General features: G+C 39.0%; 1 protein-coding gene across 4 annotated transcripts in view; it reads left to right on the forward strand.

The window, feature by feature from the left end:
- MXD4 (MAX dimerization protein 4) overlaps positions 1–21,260 on the forward strand; it is a 105,009-nt gene that overhangs the window by 75,280 nt on the left and 8,469 nt on the right. For all 4 annotated transcript variants that reach the window (XM_053704210.1, XM_053704209.1, XM_053704213.1 and 1 more), the window contains 2 exons: positions 7,289–7,403; positions 18,273–18,432. In XM_053704210.1, coding sequence (XP_053560185.1) covers positions 7,289–7,403; positions 18,273–18,432 — 275 coding nt within the window. The remainder of the gene's footprint in view (positions 1–7,288; positions 7,404–18,272; positions 18,433–21,260) is intronic.

Here is a 21,260-nt window from a genome sequence, read left to right on the forward strand (position 1 = left end):
TTCCTTTCTTCTGTAGTGTGATCAGTCCACGGCCCGCCCTGTTTTTAAGGCAGGTAAATATTTTTTAATTTATACTCCAGTCACCACTTCACCCTTGGCTTTTCCTTTCTCGTTGGTCCTTGGTCGAATGACTGGGAGTGACGTAGAGGGGAGGAGCTATATGCAGCTCTGCTGGGTGAATCCTCTTGCACTTCCTGTTGGGGAGGAGTAATATCCCAGAAGTAATGATGACCCGTGGACTGATCACACTACAGAAGAAAGGAATTTATCAGGTAAGCATAAATTATGTTTTATATATTTATATATATATATATATATATATATATATATATATATATATATATATATATATATATATATATATATATATATATATATATATATAAATAAAATCTATCAGGGACTGCACTCACTGTATTTGGATAAAGAAATGTAATATTTTATTGTGGTAACGTTACCACAATAAAATATTAAATTTCTTTATCCAAATCCAGTGAGTGCAGTCCCTAATTGAAGAAGATTGTTACTAAGATATTGACTTTGCACCCTGGTTGATGGCCCAGCGGAATTGTGAGTGCAGATACACATGGGATATATATATATTTATTTATTTCTAGCTATCTCAGTCCTTCAGCTTAGGACCCTGATTATTATTTATACTCATGTCTCTGTATTTGTGTATGTGTATCACAAAATGCAAAGAGGATTTTCTTTTTCCTGTGTGCTTGGATTTTAATCTTAAAAAGACAGTCTACTTCAGAATATGTATTGTTTAAAAGATAGCTAATACCTTTATTACCCATCCCCCAGTTTTGCATAACCAACACGGTTATATTAATATACTTTTTACCTCTGTGATTACCTTGTATCTAAGCCTCTGCAGACTGCCCCCTTATTTAAATTCTTTTGACAGCTTTGTATTTTAGCCAATCAGTGCTGACTCAATAACTCCTCAGGAGTGAGCACACTGTTATCTATATGGCACACATTAACTAGCGCTGTCTAGCTGTGGAAAAACAGTCAAAATGCACTGAGATAAGAGGCACTCTTAAAGGCCTTAGAAATGAGCATATGAGTCTACCTATGTTTAGCTTTTTACAAAGAATACCAAGAGAACAAAGCAAATTTAATGATAAAAGTACATTTGAAAGTTTTATGCCCTATATGAATCATGAAAGTTTAATTTTGACTAGACTGTCCCTTTAAAATCTGTTATAAATATGTATTGCAATGTGATTATGTTACTGTTTATATCAGTTTATACAGTAAAGTTTTTTTGGTGGTCTTCTATTTATCTTTGAATGTCTGTGTATTTCATGGATCATTTTTAAACTGTCCCCACTACCTTACATATAACTTTTAAGGGTAGGTCCACTGTTTTAGGTTGTTTAAAGGTTGTGGCAGCTAGGCCTCCTCCAAAAATGCGAAACTTTTCCACTGTCATTCTATTTTTACTTTTCAGTTTCCTCTGCATCTTTAGAGTTAGGAACACTTGAGGATGCCCCTCTTTATTTAAAAAGCAGGATTTTAAGCTTGGGAGCCAGCCCATTTTTGGTTCAGCACATAAGTAGCACTAAATGTAGCCACCAATCGGCAAGCACTACTGAGGGTGCTAAACCAAAAATGGGCTGGCTCCTATACTTTTATTCCTGCTTTTTCAAATAAAGATACCAAGAGAACGAAGAAATTGATTATATAAGTAAATTAGAACGTTGCTTAAAATTGCATGCTCTATCTATATTAGCATCCCTTTTTTTCTTAAATAATAGAATTGTTGTCAATTGCACTTACGTGTGTTGCCTTTATTAACATAATTCAAATTTATGCTAAGAATTATGTTTTAAAGGTGCTGACCAGAAGGACTTTTTAGATTAAATAATAATCAGCAAACATGCGGCTAGATTTAGAGTTTTGCGGCCAAAGGGGTGCGTTAGCTACGCATGTTTTTTTCCCCCGCACCTTTTAAATAATGCTGGTATTGAGAGTTCTCTGAAGGGCTGCGTTAGGCTCCAAAAAGGGAGCGTACAGGCATATTTACCGCCACTTCAACTCTCAATACCAGCGTTGCTTACGGTAGCGGCTAGCTGGAAAAACGTGCTTGTGCACGATTCCCCCATAGGAAACAATGGGGCAGTTTGGGCTGAAAAAAAACCTAACACCTGCAAAAAAGCAGCGTTCAGCTCCTAACGCAGCCCCATTGTTTCCTATGGGGAAACCGTTTCTAAGTCTGCACCTAACACTCTAACATGTACCCCGAGTCTAAACACACCTAACCTTACACTTATTAACCCCTAATCTGCCGCCCCCGCTATCGCTGACCCCTGCATTTTATTATTAACCCCTAATCTGCCGCTCCGGACACCGCCGCAACCTACATTATACCTATGTACCCCTAATCTGCTGCCCACAACATCGCCGACCCCTATATTATATTTATTAACCCCTAATCTGCCGCCCCAACGTCGCCGCTACCTTACCTACACTTATTAACCCGTAATCTGCCGACCGGACCTCCCCGCTACTCTAATAAATGTATTAACCCCTAAAGCTAAGTCTAACCCTAACACCCCCCTAAGTTAAATATAATTTTATTCTAACTAAATAAATTATTTCTTATTAAAATTAATCCTATTTAAAGCTAAATACTTACCTGTAAAATAAACCCTAATATAGCTACAATATAAATAATAATTACATTGAAGCTATTTTAGGATTTATATTTATTGTACAGGCAACTTTGTATTTATTTTAACTAGGTACAATAGCTATTAAATAGTTATTTACTATTTAATAGCTACCTACTTAAAATAATTACAAAATTACCTGTAAAATAAATCCTAACCTAAGTTACAATTAAACCTAACACTACACTATCAATAAATTAATTAACTAAACTACCTACAATTAAATCAACTAAACTAAATTACAAAAAAAACACACTAAATTACAAAAAAAAAGATTACAAGAATTTTAAACTAATTACACCTACTCTAAGCCCCCTAAAAAAATAACAAAGCCCCCCAAAATAAAAAAATGCCCTACCCTATTCTAAAATAAAAAGTTAACAGCTCTATTACCTTACCAGCCCTTAAAAGGGCTTTTTGCGGGGCATGCCCCAAAGAAATCAGCGAGGTCTGGTCGGCAGATTAGGGGTTAATACTTGAAGTTAGGTGTCGCAGATGTTAGGGAGGGCAGATTAGGGGTTAATACTATTTATTATAGGTTTGCGAGGCGGGAGTGAGGCGGTTTAGGGGTTAATACATTTATTATAGTAGCGACGAGGTCCAGATTAGGGGTTAATAAGTGTAGATAAGGTAGCGGCGACGTTGGGGGGGGGAGATTAGGGGTTAATAAATATTATGTAGGTGTCGGCGATGTTAGGGGCAGCAGATTAGGGGTTCATAGGGATAATGTAGGTGGCGGCGGTGTCCGGTTGGCAGATTAGGGGTTAAAAAAATTTATTAGAGTGGCGGCAATGTGGGGGACCTCGGTTTAGAGGTACATAGGTAGTTTATGGGTGTTAGTGTACTTTAGAGCACAGTAGTTAAGAGCTTTATAAACCAGCGTTAGCCCAGAAAGCTCTTAACTCCTGACTTTTTTCTGCGGCTGGAGTCTTGTCGGTAGAGGGTCTACCGCTCACTTCAGCCAAGACTCTAAATACCAGCGTTAGGAAGATCCCATTGAAAAGATAGGATACGCAATTGGCGTAAGGGGATCTGCGTTATGGAAAAGTCGCGGCTGGAAAGTGAGCGTTAGACCCTTTCCTGACTGACTCTAAATACCAGCGGGCGGTAAAAAGCAGCCTTAGGACCCCTTAACGCTGGTTTTGACGGCTAACGCAGAACTCTAAATCTAGGCGATGGTTTGCAGTGATTGATTTGTATCTCTACTTTTCCAAGGACAGATTAATTTGGTCCTGATCTTGACATTATCAGTTCTCCTGTGACTGAAGGAAAATGAGCTTTTCTCTCTCAGAACATCATGTCTAAGGAAAAATAGAACATATATGTTTTTTGTTCCTTTTGTCAGTTGAGAAAACTAAAATCTTTCCTCCTCTTTACAATGACCTGAATCTTCCAGCTCTATCTTGAAATTCAATACCAGTTGGAACAAGGCCAAGCGATCTAAAAAACCTCCTTCCACTTCCAAATAAGTATAAAGGTATGACCCAAATCCAGATTCTTTTCTGGTAGGGGGCAGTTTAGGCCTTTCTCAGAAGGTCTGGTTGGAGTCTGTCCAGGATCTCTGGGTTCTAAACACAGTCTCTCAGGATTTTAGAAAAGGTTTCATATCATGGCTATTCAAAGAAGGTTTCTTGTGTCTCAGCTTCTAAAAGACCTCTCAGTCAGTTCTCAATTTTAAAATGTATGACTGTAATAGCTCCAGTTTTCAAACAAGGCCAGGGTTTTTTCCATCCTTTCCATTGTTCCCAAGGAAGAGGGAACTTTCAGGCTGTTCTGGAATGATGGTCTTTTTAAGCAATTTTTAAAATAGAAACATATGACCTATTTTACCCCTTATTCAATAGGGTCAATTTATGTCCATTTTTAATTTGAAGGATGCCTACCTTCCGATTGCTTGACAGTCTCCAGTTTCACTCTCTTGTCTGTAATAAAAACTCCTGTATTTCAGTGGCTCCATTCCTAGACAATAAATTGGTTCTAGCTCCATTTTTTCCTTCAGCTGTATCTCATAACAGCAGTCTACTGTTGTTTCTTTGCAGACGTGGATGGGGAATTAATTTTAATAAAGTCTTTTTTTTCTAGGAGTCATTCTTGTTTTAATGACAATACAGCTTTCTCTAATGGATCAACATGGATCATAGTCAGCTTGCTCAAGACTATATTATTATTATTATTATTATTATTATTATTCTTTATTTATAAAGCGCCAACAGATTCCGCAGCTCTGTCCATGGGTAACAAAGGTAAAAGGACAGTACAATATGAGACACCAGACAAATTTAACAAACAAATGCAGGGGGAATTGGGAGCCTATATTGACTATAGTCAATTTCCAAACCATCTGCAGATTATTGTATGGAAAGGTTAGGTCTGACGACTGCAGCATCAATTGAGACCTCTTCACCTTTGCATGCTTCGAAAATGGTGTAAAAATTACTCGTCTATCTCAAAGAATCGTATTTACTGTGGCTTTCTCTGTCCTGGCGGATAGATTACAAATCTCTTTTTCTGGAGGCGTCTGCCCAGTTTGGAGAATGTCGATATACACAAATCTCTTGGATTGGTGTTCAGTCTGGGGTCCAGGAGAGCACAGGGAGTTTGGATTGCACAGGAGGCGAGGTTTTCAATTATTATTTTAGAACTCATTGAAATCTTTAGGTCCCTTAAGAGCTGGCCTCTTCTGGAAATAGAAAATTATCTGACATTTTATTCAATGTTACAGATGTATCTTATATTATTCATCAAGGGGGACCTTGTAGTTCCTTAGCAATGAAGGAAGTCTCAATGTTTTTTTTATTTGGACACAGAAATATTTTCTGTATTTTGCTTCCCAGTAAGAAACACTGGGTAGCCGTTTTCCTAAATTGGTAATCCTTTTTACAGGATTGATCTCTCCATTAAGTAATTTTCAACTAAATTGTGGATCAATAGGTTCTCCAGAAAAAGATCTCAGGACTTTCATTTCATGAGTCATAGTTCAGACTGAATAGAGCGTTCTTCAGTAATTCTGCTTTGCTCCAGCCAGGCCCTGCAGAACTTAACTTGCGTATCTGATTCTGATGTCAAGTTTTCTCCATGGTCTTTCTCTTTGATCTTCAGATCTTGACTCTCTTATTTTGGAGGCTTAGAGATTGAATACCTACTTTAAAAAAAAACAAATCACTTTCTTTAATGCTGTAGTGATCTCCTTTTTTTTTGGCCAGAAAGCCTGTTACAAGTAAGGATTTGGGAAGTTGTTTTTTTCCCTTATGTGAAAATCAGGGTTTTTTAGTTGGATTTTTTTTTTTTATAGAAAATTCTCTTTTGAAAGAAGGTTCAGATAACGGCTTATCTGCTTGCACATTAGAGTTATATTTTAGCCGTTTTAGTTTCATACTACAAGAAAATTGCTATCAAGGCTTTGTTCAAGCTTGGTCAGGATATATCTAGTTTCTGACTTTATTTATTTTGTTGCTTTTAGCAACATCTTCTGCCAGACGAGTTTGTGATTTGTTTACTTTTCTCTGTTTATGATTTTTTTTCCTTATCCTATTTCAAATAATTCAGTTCAGAGTTTCTTACTTATTTTGGATGTTATAAGAGCATTAGAATTCTACTTACAAATTTCATAGGTTTTTAGGCAATTCTGTATTTGGTTTGTCCTTTGTTTAAGTGTCAGAAGGCTATAGCCGTTTGTTTTGCGGTATCATTTTACTACATCTGTTTTTTTTCTTGAGTTTTCAAGAATGAGCCTTATTTTGAACAAATTTGTAAGGCAAGCTACATGGTTATATTTACATATTTTCTCTAATCTTTTCCACTTTTATATATTTGGTAGGAAAGTCCTTCAGGGTGCATGTGTCTGATATTTAGGTGCCTGCCGAGAAAAAAAAAAAAGTCCTGTTCAGTTACTCAAAAATATAAATCTCACACGAGGTATCATGCTCACTAACTCCAAGCAAATACAGTAAGTACATCCCCTCTAAGCAATCACTTTTTCTGTTTTGTAGGGTCCCACCTCCCCCTTTAAACTGATTTTTTCCCCCAGTAGCATAGGGACCTTTCCCTCCCTCTCCCTTCAAAGCCAATTATCCCTACTGTAGGGCAATCAGTGCTCCCTTACCATATAAAGGCAGATGTCTGTAGCTCAGAAAAAGCAAATCTTGGTTGTCATTTGGCTGCAAAGAGGATTGACATAGAGCTACGTTATGCAGTACACTGGGACTTGCACCGCATGACGTAGATCTACGTTGAATTGGGGGAAGGGGTTTAAAAAAAATAAAATAATTAAAAACACAAATGTTTATTTGAAATTCAACTGGATCATTTCTTTCTCAAAAATATAGTCTTCCTTTAAGCCACAAGTATAACATAAAAAGGGAAGGACCAATTTATATATTATAGATTTTTTAATATTTATGTGACCTCACCAGATAAAGAAACTATGCATGCTATGAAATAATTTTCTGAGTTACCAGACTTCTCATTAATTTCTCTTTTGCTATCTTATTTGTTTGTAATGTGTTTTTAATTTAAAAAAATGCTATCTAATGTATTGCCATAAGAACAGAAACCTAATAGGAGGATGAAGTAACAATCCTTGTTTCATCATTTCTTTTTTTCAGGCGAGCAAAACTGCGACTATATTTGGAACAGTTGAAGCAACTTGTTCCTCTTGGGCCAGACAGCAACAGGCACACCACACTAAGCCTTTTAAAAAGGGCAAAAATGCACATAAAGGTACAGGATTTGTTATTGTTTGTTTGTTTTTTGTTTTAGTTAGATCTATTTGAATTTCTTCTTTGATGATACATTTTTTTTATTTACCATCCATCTTAAGTACTTTTTTTTTTTTTCTTCAAAACTATCATTGCTCATTTTGAAATCAAAAGTATTTTAAATCCAGTTATCATCACCTCACATTCCAGCTAAAATTAATTTTGGTCAGAATTCAATATGAAGCTTGCAAGTAAGGGTAGATATTGTACCAGAAGAGTTCTCCAACAGGCCATCACAAATAAAGCTGAACTGTTTAGATATATATTCACTTCCTTTCTGCAATGCTTCTCCTTTAACAAAGCATACCAAGAGAATGAAACTAAGTAGATTGGAAACTTGTTTAAAATTGTATGCTCTTGTATGTCTTAATCATGTAACCAAAATTTTGGGTTTTGTGTCTCTCTATGCTGGATTATCCAGCAGGCCTTTCTATATTTTTCCAGTTGTCCAACTTTCTGTTTTTTTTTACTGTGCTTTATATTTTCAGATTATAGCATTTGTCTTCCATTCTAGTTTCTATGTTTTTTAAGTCTTCATTCCAGCTTTCTCAAGCTTGCTTTATTCTTCATTTCTTTCTCACTGGCTATTTTTTGTATGCTTATAAAAGCCACGTGTGTTTGGCCCTCTACTTTTACTGTATTTTTGCATTTGAGCCAGGTGGTATCTTGCAGCACTGTGATTATTCTCCTTTATTCTATTTTATTGGGTACTTATAGAGCGCAAACTAATCACCCATGAGGGTCTCAAGGCGCTAAGGGAAAGCGGAGTGGATGGGCATTTAGTCGAAGAGCCAGGTTTTGAGGTCCTTTCTGAACTTTGTAAGGGAGGTGGATTGTCTGAGATGCAGCGGGAGGGTGTTCTATGTCTTTGCTGCCATGTGAGAGAAGGATCTTCCGCCCGCTGTGGATTTGCTGATGCAGGGGATGACTGCGAGTGCTTGGTCTGCCAATCAGAGTTGTCTGGCGGGGGTGTAGAAATGTACGTGATGGTTGATGTATTTGGGTCCTATGTTGTGTAGTGCCTTGAACGCGTGGGTAAGGAGCTTTAAGGTGATTCTCTTGTTGATGGGGAGCCAGTGAAGGTTCCTTAGGTGTTCGGTGATGTGGATTGGAGAAGGATGACGAGGATGAGTCTGGCTGAGGCGTTCTGGAAACGTTGGAGTCTCTTTTGGAGTTTGATGGTGGAGCCTGCATAGAGTGCGTTGCCGTAGTCCAACCGGCTGCTGACGAGGGCGTGGGTGACTGTTTTCTTGGTTTCGGTAGGGATCCACTAGAAGATTTTTCATAGCAGGTGGAGAATGTGGAAGCATGTTGAGGTGATGGCATTGATTTGTCGGTCCATGGAGAGTGAGGAGTCCAGGATGAAGCCTAGATTTTGTGCGTGGGCGGTGGAGGGTGACAGAGTGCTGTGGGCTACCAGGAGTCGTCCCATGCGGATTTATTGGGCCTGAGGAGGAGGACTTCGGTTTTGTCTGTGTTCAGTTTGAGCCGGTTATCACTCATCCAGGCGGCGACTGCTGTATATTGGAGAGGCAGTGAATGTTAGGGGAAAAAAAAAACTTACTTTAAGGAGGTATTGCATGTGGTTCTCTCTGAATCTGTAATTTACAGATGCTTCCCTGCATTATGTGCCAGACTCATATCACAACATATGCAAGTAAATGCAAAGGTATATATTAAAATTTAGTTAATAAAAATTGTCAATGTGTAATAAATCACAAAAACACAATATCAATTAATTAAACAAAATGTGAAAAAGCACTTATGAAAGGATATATAGTCCTCAGATGTCTGCTGGTAAAAGTCCTTTAAAAAATTAAAGGGTAAAAACACATAGAGAAGGCCTTTAACATAATATAATATAAATCCAAAAAAGTGGAACAGGTTTTTTTTTTTTTTAAACTTTATTTATGATCCAGACCCATCACAACATGGAAATCACAAGTATTTAAAAATAAAATTTTTACATTTATATGATACGGAGAGGAAATTTTCACGGCACTCCTCCACCCAATGGGCAGAAGAAGGCCTTCCCATGCAGTTTATCTCCACGTCGGGATGTAAATCTGGTTCTTTTTTCTTTTTTTGTAAAACATACAAACCAATAACACAAACCATAAAACAATAAAATACAAGGCATAAGAGAATCAATCTTTTCTAATCTAATCCCTCCACTCCAGGGGGGTGACCAAACCCCCTGGCACTTTTATCAGGGAAGAAGTGTCCTAGTGTGGTGCAGGTTATGTATGATCAGAGTGGGGGGGGGGGGGGGAGAAGGAGGGGAACACCATCTACCACACAAATTCTCTTCCAGTAGAAAGATTGAATTGCAGAAGGGGTAAAGTATTATATTTCTTACGTGTGGAGAAATGTGCAATAAGTATGGCTTCCATTTATGGACAAAAGCTTTAATTCTCCTGTTAAGGTCTCCCTGCACGTCCGCCTGCTCCAGGAGAACCTGGGTGTGTACCACCTGTATCAGTTTTTTGAAGGGAAGGGAGGGGCTTTAATGTCCGCCCAGTATTGCATGACCAATCTCCTAGTGAGTAAAATCACTGAATATAGTAATTTCTGACGCCGCGATGCAACCTCCAACTCATGCAAGAAGATAATATTGAAAGGAGTTAGAGCTACCTCCTCCTGCAGGACCCTCTGGAGCCAAAATTTAACTTTGCCCCATAGTCTCCTTAATTTGGGACAATCCCATATCATGTGAGTGAGGTCAGGGGATGGAAAAGAGCATTTATTACATTTGTCTATGGCCTGAGGGACCCACCTAAGTCTTAGTTTAGGGAGAATGTATGCTTGATGGATTCATTTAGTATGTGCCTCTCTTGAGTAAGCCGAGAGAGTGGCTGTTCTAACCCTCTGAAAGCTAGCTGTAATCTCCTGTGGGGTGATCGAGATGCCATCTGTTATGTATTGTTTGCAAAACCGATTGTTCGATATGGTTAGTGATTTCAGTGTAGATACGAGTTATGGAGAGTGATCCTTGTTTTGTAATGCAGAACAATCTGTCTATGCTAGAATTTGTGGCAGTGAGCTGGTTATCTGAAATGAGAGCCCGAACATAATGTCTACACTGGAAATATGCAAACATGGTGTCAGGGGGGACAGCATAGATCTCTCTGAGTATGGAAGGAGAGAATCTGAAGTGTACTAGGATTAATTATATGTGCAATAGAGGTCAGGCCAGAGGCCCTCCATTTCTGAAAGGCTCGAGTGGTATATCCAGGTATAAACCTAGGATTTCCTTGTATAGGTAGGTATTTTGTCACTTTATGGTCTATATTCCAGAATCGGCACAGCTTATGCCAAGCCCTCAGCGGGTCCCTAAACAATATATTCTGAGAGATATGGTGGGGCAAAGCAAGTAGGGTAGAGTGAGGAAGATAAGCTAAGTTCAACGGTGCTGCGCTATCCGATTCCACAGCGGGGCTAAAATATTCAGATCCAGTCAACCATCCAAGAACTAATTTGGCTAATGTCGCCCAGTTATACCACTCAATGTTTGGGAATTTAAGACCCCCGCTCCCAACGGCATAGAAAGTTTAGTTATGTTGAACCTGTGTTTCTTTTGATTCCATACAAATGAGGCAAAGGTGAAGGAGATGACCTTTATATCTTTGTTGTAAAGCAATAAAGGAAGCATTTGCAAAGGGTATAAGATTTTTGGCAAGATTATCATTTTCAATAAGTGGATTCTGCCATGAAGGGAAAGGGGGAGTCCCCTCCAGCCACGGATGAGATCCTGTGAATTAAGTATGACTTTTGGAATATTGAGGTGGTAAATACGCTTGGGGTCGACGTGTAAGTGAATCCCTAAGTATTTGAAGGAGCCTTCTGTAATTTTAAGATTCGTATTATGAAGGGTAGCGCCCTCCCGGTTTTGAAGCTAGGTCACCTATGATTTGTCTTCATTTATTTTGTATCCAGTAAAGGTACCAAACTTTGTCATTATATCTAGCAGTTTAGGATCATTCTGGGCAGGATTACTAATGTATAGTAAAAGGTCATCCATGAACAATGAGATATGCAAACGTTGCACATGAATCTGGAGGCCGGCACAATGTTGACGTACATAACACGCCAGTGGCTCTATGGCCAAATCAAATAGAAGTGGGGACAATGGGCAGCCCTGCGTTGTACCCCTTTCCAGCCTAAATGAGGGGGACAGACCACCGTTAATAATGAGGGACGCTGAGGGCGTGCCATAGAGTCTTTGTATGACATCAAAGAAATGTCCTGTGATACCGAATCTCGTTAGAGAGGTGTACAGATGATCCCATTCCACCCTGTCGAACGCTTTCTCAGCGTTGACAGAAAGCAAACAGGCATCTACCAGTGGAATATCAGTTGGGTTGTTGTGGGCATGGTGGTAATGTGCAATAACCGCAAGTGTTTTTCGTAAATTAATTACGGAAGAGCGGTGTCTAACAAACCCTGTCTGGTCTGGATGAACTAATGAAGGAAGGGTTTCTGCCAGCCGATTTGCCAGGATTTTGGTCATCAGCTTGTAGTCCCTGTTTAATAGTGAAATCGGCTTATAGGACGATGGCAGAGTAGGATCTCTATCTGATTTAGGAATGACGCATATATTGGCGTCAGTAAATCTAGGGTCAGGTATTGATTTCCCCGCTAAATATTCGGAAAACAATTTCGCCAGAGTAGGCGCTATTTCAGTGCATAAGATTTTATAGTACTCTGCGGGGAGACCATCTGGTCCCGTCGCTTTGCCTAACTTGACGTTTTTTTATGGCATTTACAATTTCTTGGGTTTGTATAGGGGCATTAAGAGTAGATAGTTGGTCTTGTTTCAAAGTAGGAATGGTTATACTGTTCCAGAACAATTGTTTGTCATGCTCTGATATATCCTGCCTGGCATATAGCTTAGTGTAGTAAGACACGAAAGCTTTCATAATTGTAGAAGTGTCAGCGCAGTGACCGTTTTCAGTAGCAATTACTGGAATGTGGGATCTGGGGGTAGTGACTTTAACCATGTTTGCCATAATGTTACCAGCTTTATTCCCATACCTGTAGAATCTACCCTGTCGGTGTAATGTGTGTATGTTATCTATTATTTGGATATGAGTATCTCTCTCCTGTTTTAATTTATAATAATGTTGTCTAGATTGATTTGTAGGGTGGCGCAGATAGGTATTATATGCTTCTGAGAGGTCTCCTAGCATCTGGTTAGTTAGTCTCTTAGCCTGACTCTTATGGTGTGAAGTATACGCTGTGATTCTTCCCCTCAGCACAGCTTTCGAGGCGTGCCAGAAAAGATCTAGATTGTTGTGATGCTGTGCGTTATCTGCGTTGTAATCTATCCAGTAAGAGAGCAATTGTTGGCGAAAATCTACATTGTTGTAGAGGAAAGAGGGAAACCTCCACGTTTTGAATAAGCCATCAGAGGGAGTGAAATCTAACAATAGTGAGATGGGGCCATGATCTGATATGGTGATGGGATGTATTCTGCTTGATGGAATAATAGGAGTAAGGCAGAGAGACGTAAGAATATAGTCAATCCTGGATAATGTGTGGTGTGATTTAGACATGCATGTGTAGTCCCTGACTTCCGGATTGCGCAGTCTCCATAAGTCAATAAGTCCCAAACCCCTTTTGAACCTAGAAGTAATTTTGGCTTCACTTTTCTGCTTTTGAGAACTAGCTCTTACAGTTTGAGAGAGTGAGGGCTCTACAAATCTATCAAGTGGGGACAGCTGAGCCATGTTAAAGTCTCCTCCTATGAGGGTTTGAAATTCATTTCGTCTAGTTAGGTCTAGTTAGGTGTGTCTGTATCCGGTGCCAGAAATGAGGGGAGAGGTTGTTTGGGCCATATACATTACATAATAAGTAGATTTTAGAGGCTATGTGTAAGTTGGTGATAATATACCGACCCTTCGCGTCTATGTATGTGTCAGTGAACGTAAGTGACAGCCCTTTTCTAACCAGGATCGCCACTCCTCTCTTTCTACCCGCAGTTGGCGTATTTATAACTTGCCCTACCCATCTAATTTTTAATTTCTCATGCTCTTCCTGGGTTAAATGAGTCTCCTGCAGGAGTGCGATGTCCGCATGAATTGAGTTAAGGTAGTGTAGAATTTTACTTCGTTTGGCAGGAGAAGTGATTCCTCCAACATTCCAGGAGACTATGTTATAGCGCTGCGCCATAATCTAGGTAAAATATGGAGAGAACTTTCCTGGAAACACATAATTACAAATATAAGGTATTCCCCCGGGAGCAAGCGGACCAGTGTGATAAAGTGTATGTGGGTTAGAGTGTGGCATAAGGTCAGTGTGCTATCGATGCGTGCCAGGGTATTGTACTCACAGTTGGGCCGTGAAGGAAGGAGGAGGGAAGTCAGGCCACAAGATCTCCATGGGTCAGAGACTTCATGTTGTGAGGGCCCCCCACAGTGGAGGCACTTCTGCTGCTGAGGGCAAAAATACAAAGGCATTAGTACATCACACAAGAAAATCTTTGAGGACCAGCTATAGCTATACAATGAACAATAAATAGCTAATGTCAAATATACCCCTCCTGTTTGAGAGGGGGAATAAGGTCTTGGCCTTATTTTAAGTATGCCCAGGCAGAAAGGCAAACAGTTAACAAGGTCTAATCTAAAAGTTAGTATATACAACCATATGAAAAAATATAACGGTGAGTAAACTGCCAGACATCTTCATATCAGCGGGCCATGATCTGCATTCCAAGTCCACCTCTCAGGGGCTGCTGATAAATATCGGGAATCTATTCGGCCAAGGGCATGATTTTTGGACACAGAGTTATCCTGGCCTGACAACCAGGCCCTACGAATTACAATATCTGAGATGGCCATTGATCTTAAGACAGTTGGGCATAGAAGTGTAACATAGAACATGGTATGAGATTATAACAATAATAAGCATCGTAATAATCGTAGCATTGTGACACCACACAGAGGAACTCATACATACTGGCCATGGATTCTAGGTGGCTCTAAATAAAGGGAGGTAAGCTCACAATCCGTGCCGGGGAGGGTGGATCTCTAATTGGCCCAGTTTTAAGTACCGGAAGGGGAAGAGATACTCCTCCTCCAGATTTTTTAATAAAGGTTAACCGTTTCAGACATTCTCTCTTACCCACATGTATACAGTTATAGCAGAACCTTCAACATAGAACAAGAAAACAATAAGAAACAAAATCACCAGCTTCCTGACGTCTACAACTCTGTCTTTCCAGAATAGTAAACTAGGGGGAGACATATGTCTCCATAACACAGTTACCAGGAGTAGCGTCCAATAGTATGTGGACTGTCGAAGCAGTCCAGTATCTCCGAGATCCTTCCCGGAGGCTCTCCCTACAGGGGGAGGTGTTGAAGAAATCCAGTCCTCCATGAGCAAACGGAAAAGCTGGAGAAGGTATAAAGAGCTTAATCTTCTATATTCAGTGTACATCCTGTTGACCCTCTTTGTCCAGATAGTCCTGCAGTTCTTTGGGGGTACGGAAGAATTTAGGACCAGCAGTCGTCTGCAGCCTCAATTTAGCAGGATACAACAAAGAAGCCTGCCTCCCCTCCTTGTACAGACGAGCGCATAGTGGAGCAAAATCCTTTCGAAGTTTCGTCACCTCTGCAGAAAAATCTTGGAAAATTAATAACTTCTTTCCTTCAAAGACCAAGTCTCCAGAGTGGGCCCGGTACGCTCGTAACATAGCAAGTTTTTCTTGGTAGTTGAGACATTTGTAAATTACTTGGCGTGGCTGAGAGTTTAAGGTCTCAAGGCCCCTGTCTGGGCCTATACGATGAGCGCGCTCTATATCTAGAGGCAAGAGATCTGGGTTCATTTTCAGCAACTTGGGAATTGTTAAAGCTGTGAATTCAAGCAAATCTTTATTCTTTACCGTTTCAGGGACACCAACCACACGGAGATTATTTCTGCGGCTATGATTTTCAAGATCGTCTACTTTGTCCTGCAGCGCCCGATTTTGACGTAGTAGTTGCCTTACTGAAGTAGAGGTTGAAGCTTGCCTGTCCTCTATATCTGATACACGTTGTTCTACTTGAGAAATTCTAGTAGAGAATTGACGTATTTCACTGGTGAGTGTGTCTACTCCCGCCTGGAGGGACTCCATCTTCGGCAAAAAGAATGATTTGAGCTCTTGAAGTAGAGCAGAGGAGTCTGTTGTAATTGCATTTGAAGATTTAGGGCAGGGCAGAGATTCAATATGTGAGTCTGTTGCTGGCCTCTTCTTATCTGACTGTTTATTTCTGGATGCCATCTTTCTTGCCAGCGAGTTGGAAATGGGCGTGAAGTATTGATCTAGCTACATGCAAAACTTGCACTAAGTTGCTTGCAATATAGATAAAATTTTCTTGTTATGACTGCAAGTGTCCTTTAGATGGCAGCACCAGACTAAGTTTCACGATCTCAAAACCTCCACCCAGCAGCCTGAACAAATGTGCTTTATAAACTACAGTTTTCCTTTGCTTTGTGTTGTACATAAATCTTTGGAAAATAAATGTCCAGCTTTGTATGGCATAGACTGCAGATGTATCTTTATGCTTGTTTTTTTTTTTTTTTATTATTTCCTTTCTTCTCTCCAGATATAGGGTTGTATTAAATGTGGAAGGATTGAGCAGAAGTCAGGGATCTAATTGTTTTTTCCCCTTTGTAAAACATAAATGTTCACCAGAAGTATGTCTTTCTGTCAAAATAGGCCAAAAGCAAACAAATTGTGTGACTGCACAGTGGGTGTCTTGACACTATATCACAGTGTTGATGTGATGCTTCTTTCACAAGGAACAGTACATTCATTAGGGGTAAATTAAAGATTCCAAAGTACCTTTATAGCAGTTGCCGAGGATTATGCCTATATGTTAGACCTGTTTATTTACAGATTCCACAGCTAATTATTCCCCTCTGCGTATGCACACTACCGTGTTCCTCTCTCCTTATACTGCTGACCTGCAGCGTGTGTTTGAAGGTCTATCTATTTAAATATTCCAGCCATATGGCCTGTACTCACTCACTTTCCTCCACACGGACTTCGAAGGTGAGGACAGCTTTTCAACAGCCCTAAGCGAGCCGTTGCTAGTGCTGAGGTGAGGAGGGCTCAATCCAAGATGGCGCCCGCGATTTGCGTTCCGTTGCGCACTTATGTCCCTTCCAGGGACAAGGGCGATATTCGGCCCTTCACACTGTTTAACCGGTTGGGGCTGGTGTCCTGGAGATCGCCCAACAAGGATGACGTGTGGGTAAGAGAGACTGGCAGCAGGTTTAAGGCTTTTAACAGAGCTCAATGTGCGGAGCTCTTTCACTATGCTGCCGGTCTGTAGCTCCGCCCACTGGAAGTCCCAAAAGTGGAATAGGTTTACTCACACTTTACAGAGCTAAAACTTAGCTCTGAGTATAATGGCTCATGTATGAAATATCGAATAAAGATGGGTCGGGGAGCGTCAGGATGGGTTAAAATAATTTATTCATAAAAACCTATATCACTCAGGTACAGGGAAAACAAGTGAAAAGAAATTACATACGCCGTCCGCTAAACCGCCAATCTCAGCGTCAGAGGTAAGCTGTTCTGTTCAAATTCAAAGTCCCAACCCTCCTTGTGATGTCAAAGTCCCAACAATCCAATAGTATCCAACGTACGTTTAACTGGTCACAGCAGGCTTTTTCAAGGATCCTTAAAAAAACAAAATGAATTAAACCACAAGGTGTAATTTAAATAAAGTAATAGTTATAAATACATTTTCTTATAACAGAAAATATCACACTGCAGCAAAGCTCCATGAGTTGAGTTTTGATAAATTAAAGGGACCGGGTATTATAAAATTTGTCTCCCCTTAAAGTGTTCCAAATGACTTGCTATACCTACTGGAGAGTATTAAATGTATGAAAAATTGTTCTTTCATGTTTAATTTTATATTTGAAATGGCTGATTTTACGCAATAAAAACCACTGTACACTGTAGGTGGTATTTTCTACAGGCAAAGGCAGCTATTTCAATTGACAAATTAAAGTTAAAGGATCTGCTTGCAAACAATAAAAAACACACCAGCAGGTACAATGGACCTTTGAGAAAACATTAAAGGAGAGTCAATTTTAGAGTATAATTGGGCTCGGACTGAGCATAGGGCATACAGGGTATTTGCCCAGAAGGCCAGGGCCAGTTGTGGGCCGGGCCTGGTTGCCTTAGCCCTACCTAGTCACCAGCATTATTATTTGTGCTTGATGCAGCACCAGCACTGCCTAGCTTCTCACTGCCTTGCTGTGTCTGTGACACAGGTAACTCCTCTTGATGATTCCTGTCGGTGACTGCCAGGGGATGTCTTTGAGTGTTTTTTCTCTCTCTTGTTAGTTTTGCGATATGGTTAAATAACAAAAAGGGGAGGGAAGAGAGCTGCTCTCCCTTAAAATGCCCAGGGCCTACTTTTGGTCCTAGTCCATCCCTGAGTACAATGTCCCCACTTTTAAGTTTTTGTCAGGCTTTGGGTAAAAAATAATTTTCTCTACATTTTCTTAAAGCAACTTCGTTTTTATGTGTTTTTTTTAATAGTTAGATATTTCAAAACTTCAATTTGCATAATACATGAAAAAGTACCACCATTTAATGTTGGAATCTACATATAAAATACATCAGGTTTCCTGGCTGAGTTAGTGCATAAAACATTCTCTCCTATACTAGAACATAAGCAGGGGTATTTCTGACATACCAGATAAAATTATTTTTCATGCACTATAATTGTAATATGCGAAATAGCCTTAATGAAAATAATATTTCTTCTGAGTTTAATTATTTTATATTATCTATATTTTAATTATTCTCCCCCCTTATATTTTTTTCAAGAAACTAGAAGAACAGGACCGAAGAGCTCTCAGTGTTAAGGAACAACTTCAGAGGGAACATCGCTACCTCAAACGCCGTTTAGAGCAGCTATCTGTGCATGGGATGGAGCGCATGCGCACTGACAGCATGGGATCCATTATATCTACTGACTCTGAACAAGGTGAGAGTCCTTACTACTGGCTTATGTTATGTCTTAAATATATGTACACAACTATGCTCTGAGCAAGTTATAAAGAAGTCACTGTTGAGAAGATCCAAGTGAGGTGAAAGTTCTGTTTTAAAATCTCATATACTTTTTTAAGTTCTATAAGCTGAATGTGCTGTGTACACATCTGTATTTACTACACATGATATATGCACTTTTCTGTTGCTGCATGAAGTACATTTTATTATTTGCATATGATTTGCATGTTATATTTATGGTATATTCTATACCCTGTAATATGACATCCACTAAATTCTTTCATATGATCATTATATATGTAAATATATCGTATAGTTTGCACTTTTTGGATAACTCATTACAACGCATTATTCATTAGTCGATCTACTTTTTCTCACCATTTATAATAAGTGAGCTTTAATTCTTGTCACTGGGTCAACAAACCTTGTAATATCTGGTTTACTGTTACGGTGCTGTTTGTGTGGCTAATAGTGGACACTGCGGAATGTTGTGTACTTCTTTAACCAGTTTGCAATGTTATACATTACTTTACAAGTACAGGAATTTGTAGCAGACTTAGAAAGAAATATATTTTCCACCCACAGCTTAAAGTACTGTTGCATACACTTGTGTCACACGGTACAGAAATACTTTGTGCGTGCATTATTGAAATTAATATGCATGTTAACAATCTAAGCAGTGTGAGCTGAGAAATGACCACTCCAGTCATTTTACATGGCAAGTAGCATGTATCCAGTATTGAAATACAAAAGGGCATAGGTTACAGGGCAGAAGCAAAATTTGATATTTTTAGTCTATATTTGAGTACGAAGCTAGTAATAAATATTATGCAAAACATTAGAACTCCTTAGCTTAGACTTATCTAGAAAGTGTTCAAAATGGCTAATAAATGCACACTCTAATATGTACAGTGAAATACTATTTGATATAATATGCATATTCATTAACAAAAATCTCTTAAAGGGACTGTAAAAGTCAAAATGAATCTTTAATGACTCAGATCATGTGATTTTACACAACCTTCCAACTTCTATAATCTAATTTGCTTTATTCTCTTGATATCCTTTGTTGCTGACCAAACCTAGGTCAGCTCTGAAGCAGCATGCATACTGTGCCACTGGATCACCATATGTGTTCAGTTAGCTCACGGCAGTGCATTGGTGCTCCTTTGACAAAGGATACCTAGATAATAAAGAAAATGGGATAGAATTAAAATGGAAAGTTTAAAATTGTATGTTCTGTCTAAATCATAGAATAAAAATTTTGGGTTTCATGTCCCGCTTTAATACCAAAATATTTCTTTCATAAGATGATGAGTCCTTGAGCCATCATATGTGGGATTAAAGTCCAGTCCCACAGGAGTGCAGCTTATTTTTGTAGCTGCCAATGCAGTCTTTGAAACTTTGTCTTATTGGATAATGGAAATCTGCAACTTAAGAAGCAGTGGTCTTAAGACATCTGCTTCCTAACCTCTCCAACACACTTTCAGTGGCATTTTTTTTCTCTAATAATTTCTTTATGTCCAAGAAAAAGGGTACAATAAGGCCATAGACATACTTTAGGTCTAACTGTTTTCTGAAAAGACTTGGTCAGTGATCATAGCAGAGCTAAATAAGACCTTTCTCCATTATAGTTTAATTTCTTTGTCCCTACTGAGATTGTTTTCTGAGGTTCCTAGACCCTTTTCTACCAAAAATCATGTGATATTTTTTTCTGTGTCCTTTATTATGTAATCCTTTCATATCTTGTTACCAGCACTGGTGGATTCACACATCCAATGTGATTAAAGTTCGCCAGACAGGTCAATCATTTCAGACTCTGTCTAGTGCCATCAAACCGAGTTCATTTCCTGGAAATTATTCTGGACACAGGCTTGGCAAGAATACTCCTTCCAAAGCCAAAGATTTTCAAACTGTGCAAGCAGTCAGAGATTTCATGCACATGTAGCTATGTAAGGGATCGCATGGTGGTGTTGGGTTTGACATCTAATTTGAAAGTAGTTTATTTTGCCTAGTTTTACATGAGAGTAGCAACTGAGCTTCCTGTCATGATGGGCATACAATTTCCTTGACTTGTTCCAGAGATTTATCTCTCTCTTTTAGGGTCTCAAGGAATAGTTTTCTGTAGACAGACTGGGCTGTTAAATGTATGGATGCTAGTCTTTTTTTTAGTTGCACCTTTGCTATTCTTGGGAATCATCCCATTCCATATGTGTTTTAAAGTCATCATCATTTTTTATGTTTTTAAATCAAACTGCCTAAAGGTATTGACATATTCCTGTCTGTAAAAGACTAGGGCAAACAAACAATTGTAAAATATGTGTTCAGGAGATATTATGTGTCTTGAGCACTATAAGACAGCAGTGTTTGTAACAGTATATAATATTATTACAAATGTTGATGGAAATACTGCTACATTATAGTGTGTGTGTATATGTGTGTGTGTGTATGTGTGTGTGTATATATATATAATCTACCTAGAAATAGTCTTGAACAAAGGATACCAAGAGAATGAAGTACAGTTGATAACATAAATAAATTGGAGAGCTAATTTCAAATTGCACACTCTATCTTCAGTGATGAAAGTTTAATTTTGATGTTCATATCCCTTTAAGCTGGAAAGTCTTCTTTGGCCACTTCTTTATTTAGTTTTCCATTGAGATAAGAGGCATTATTTTGAACTCTAAAATAGTCGGAGATTGTGGTCACTTGATCCTTCTTAAAAAAAAAAAAAAATGTTTCTACATAACCTTGATGTTGTTGAAGCTCTCAAACTAAGGAAATACTGAGGAAACTTCCGAAATG

The sequence above is a fragment of the Bombina bombina genome, chromosome 2 (assembly GCF_027579735.1).
Source record: "Bombina bombina isolate aBomBom1 chromosome 2, aBomBom1.pri, whole genome shotgun sequence".
In the NCBI taxonomy this organism is placed as follows: Eukaryota; Metazoa; Chordata; class Amphibia; order Anura; family Bombinatoridae; genus Bombina; species Bombina bombina.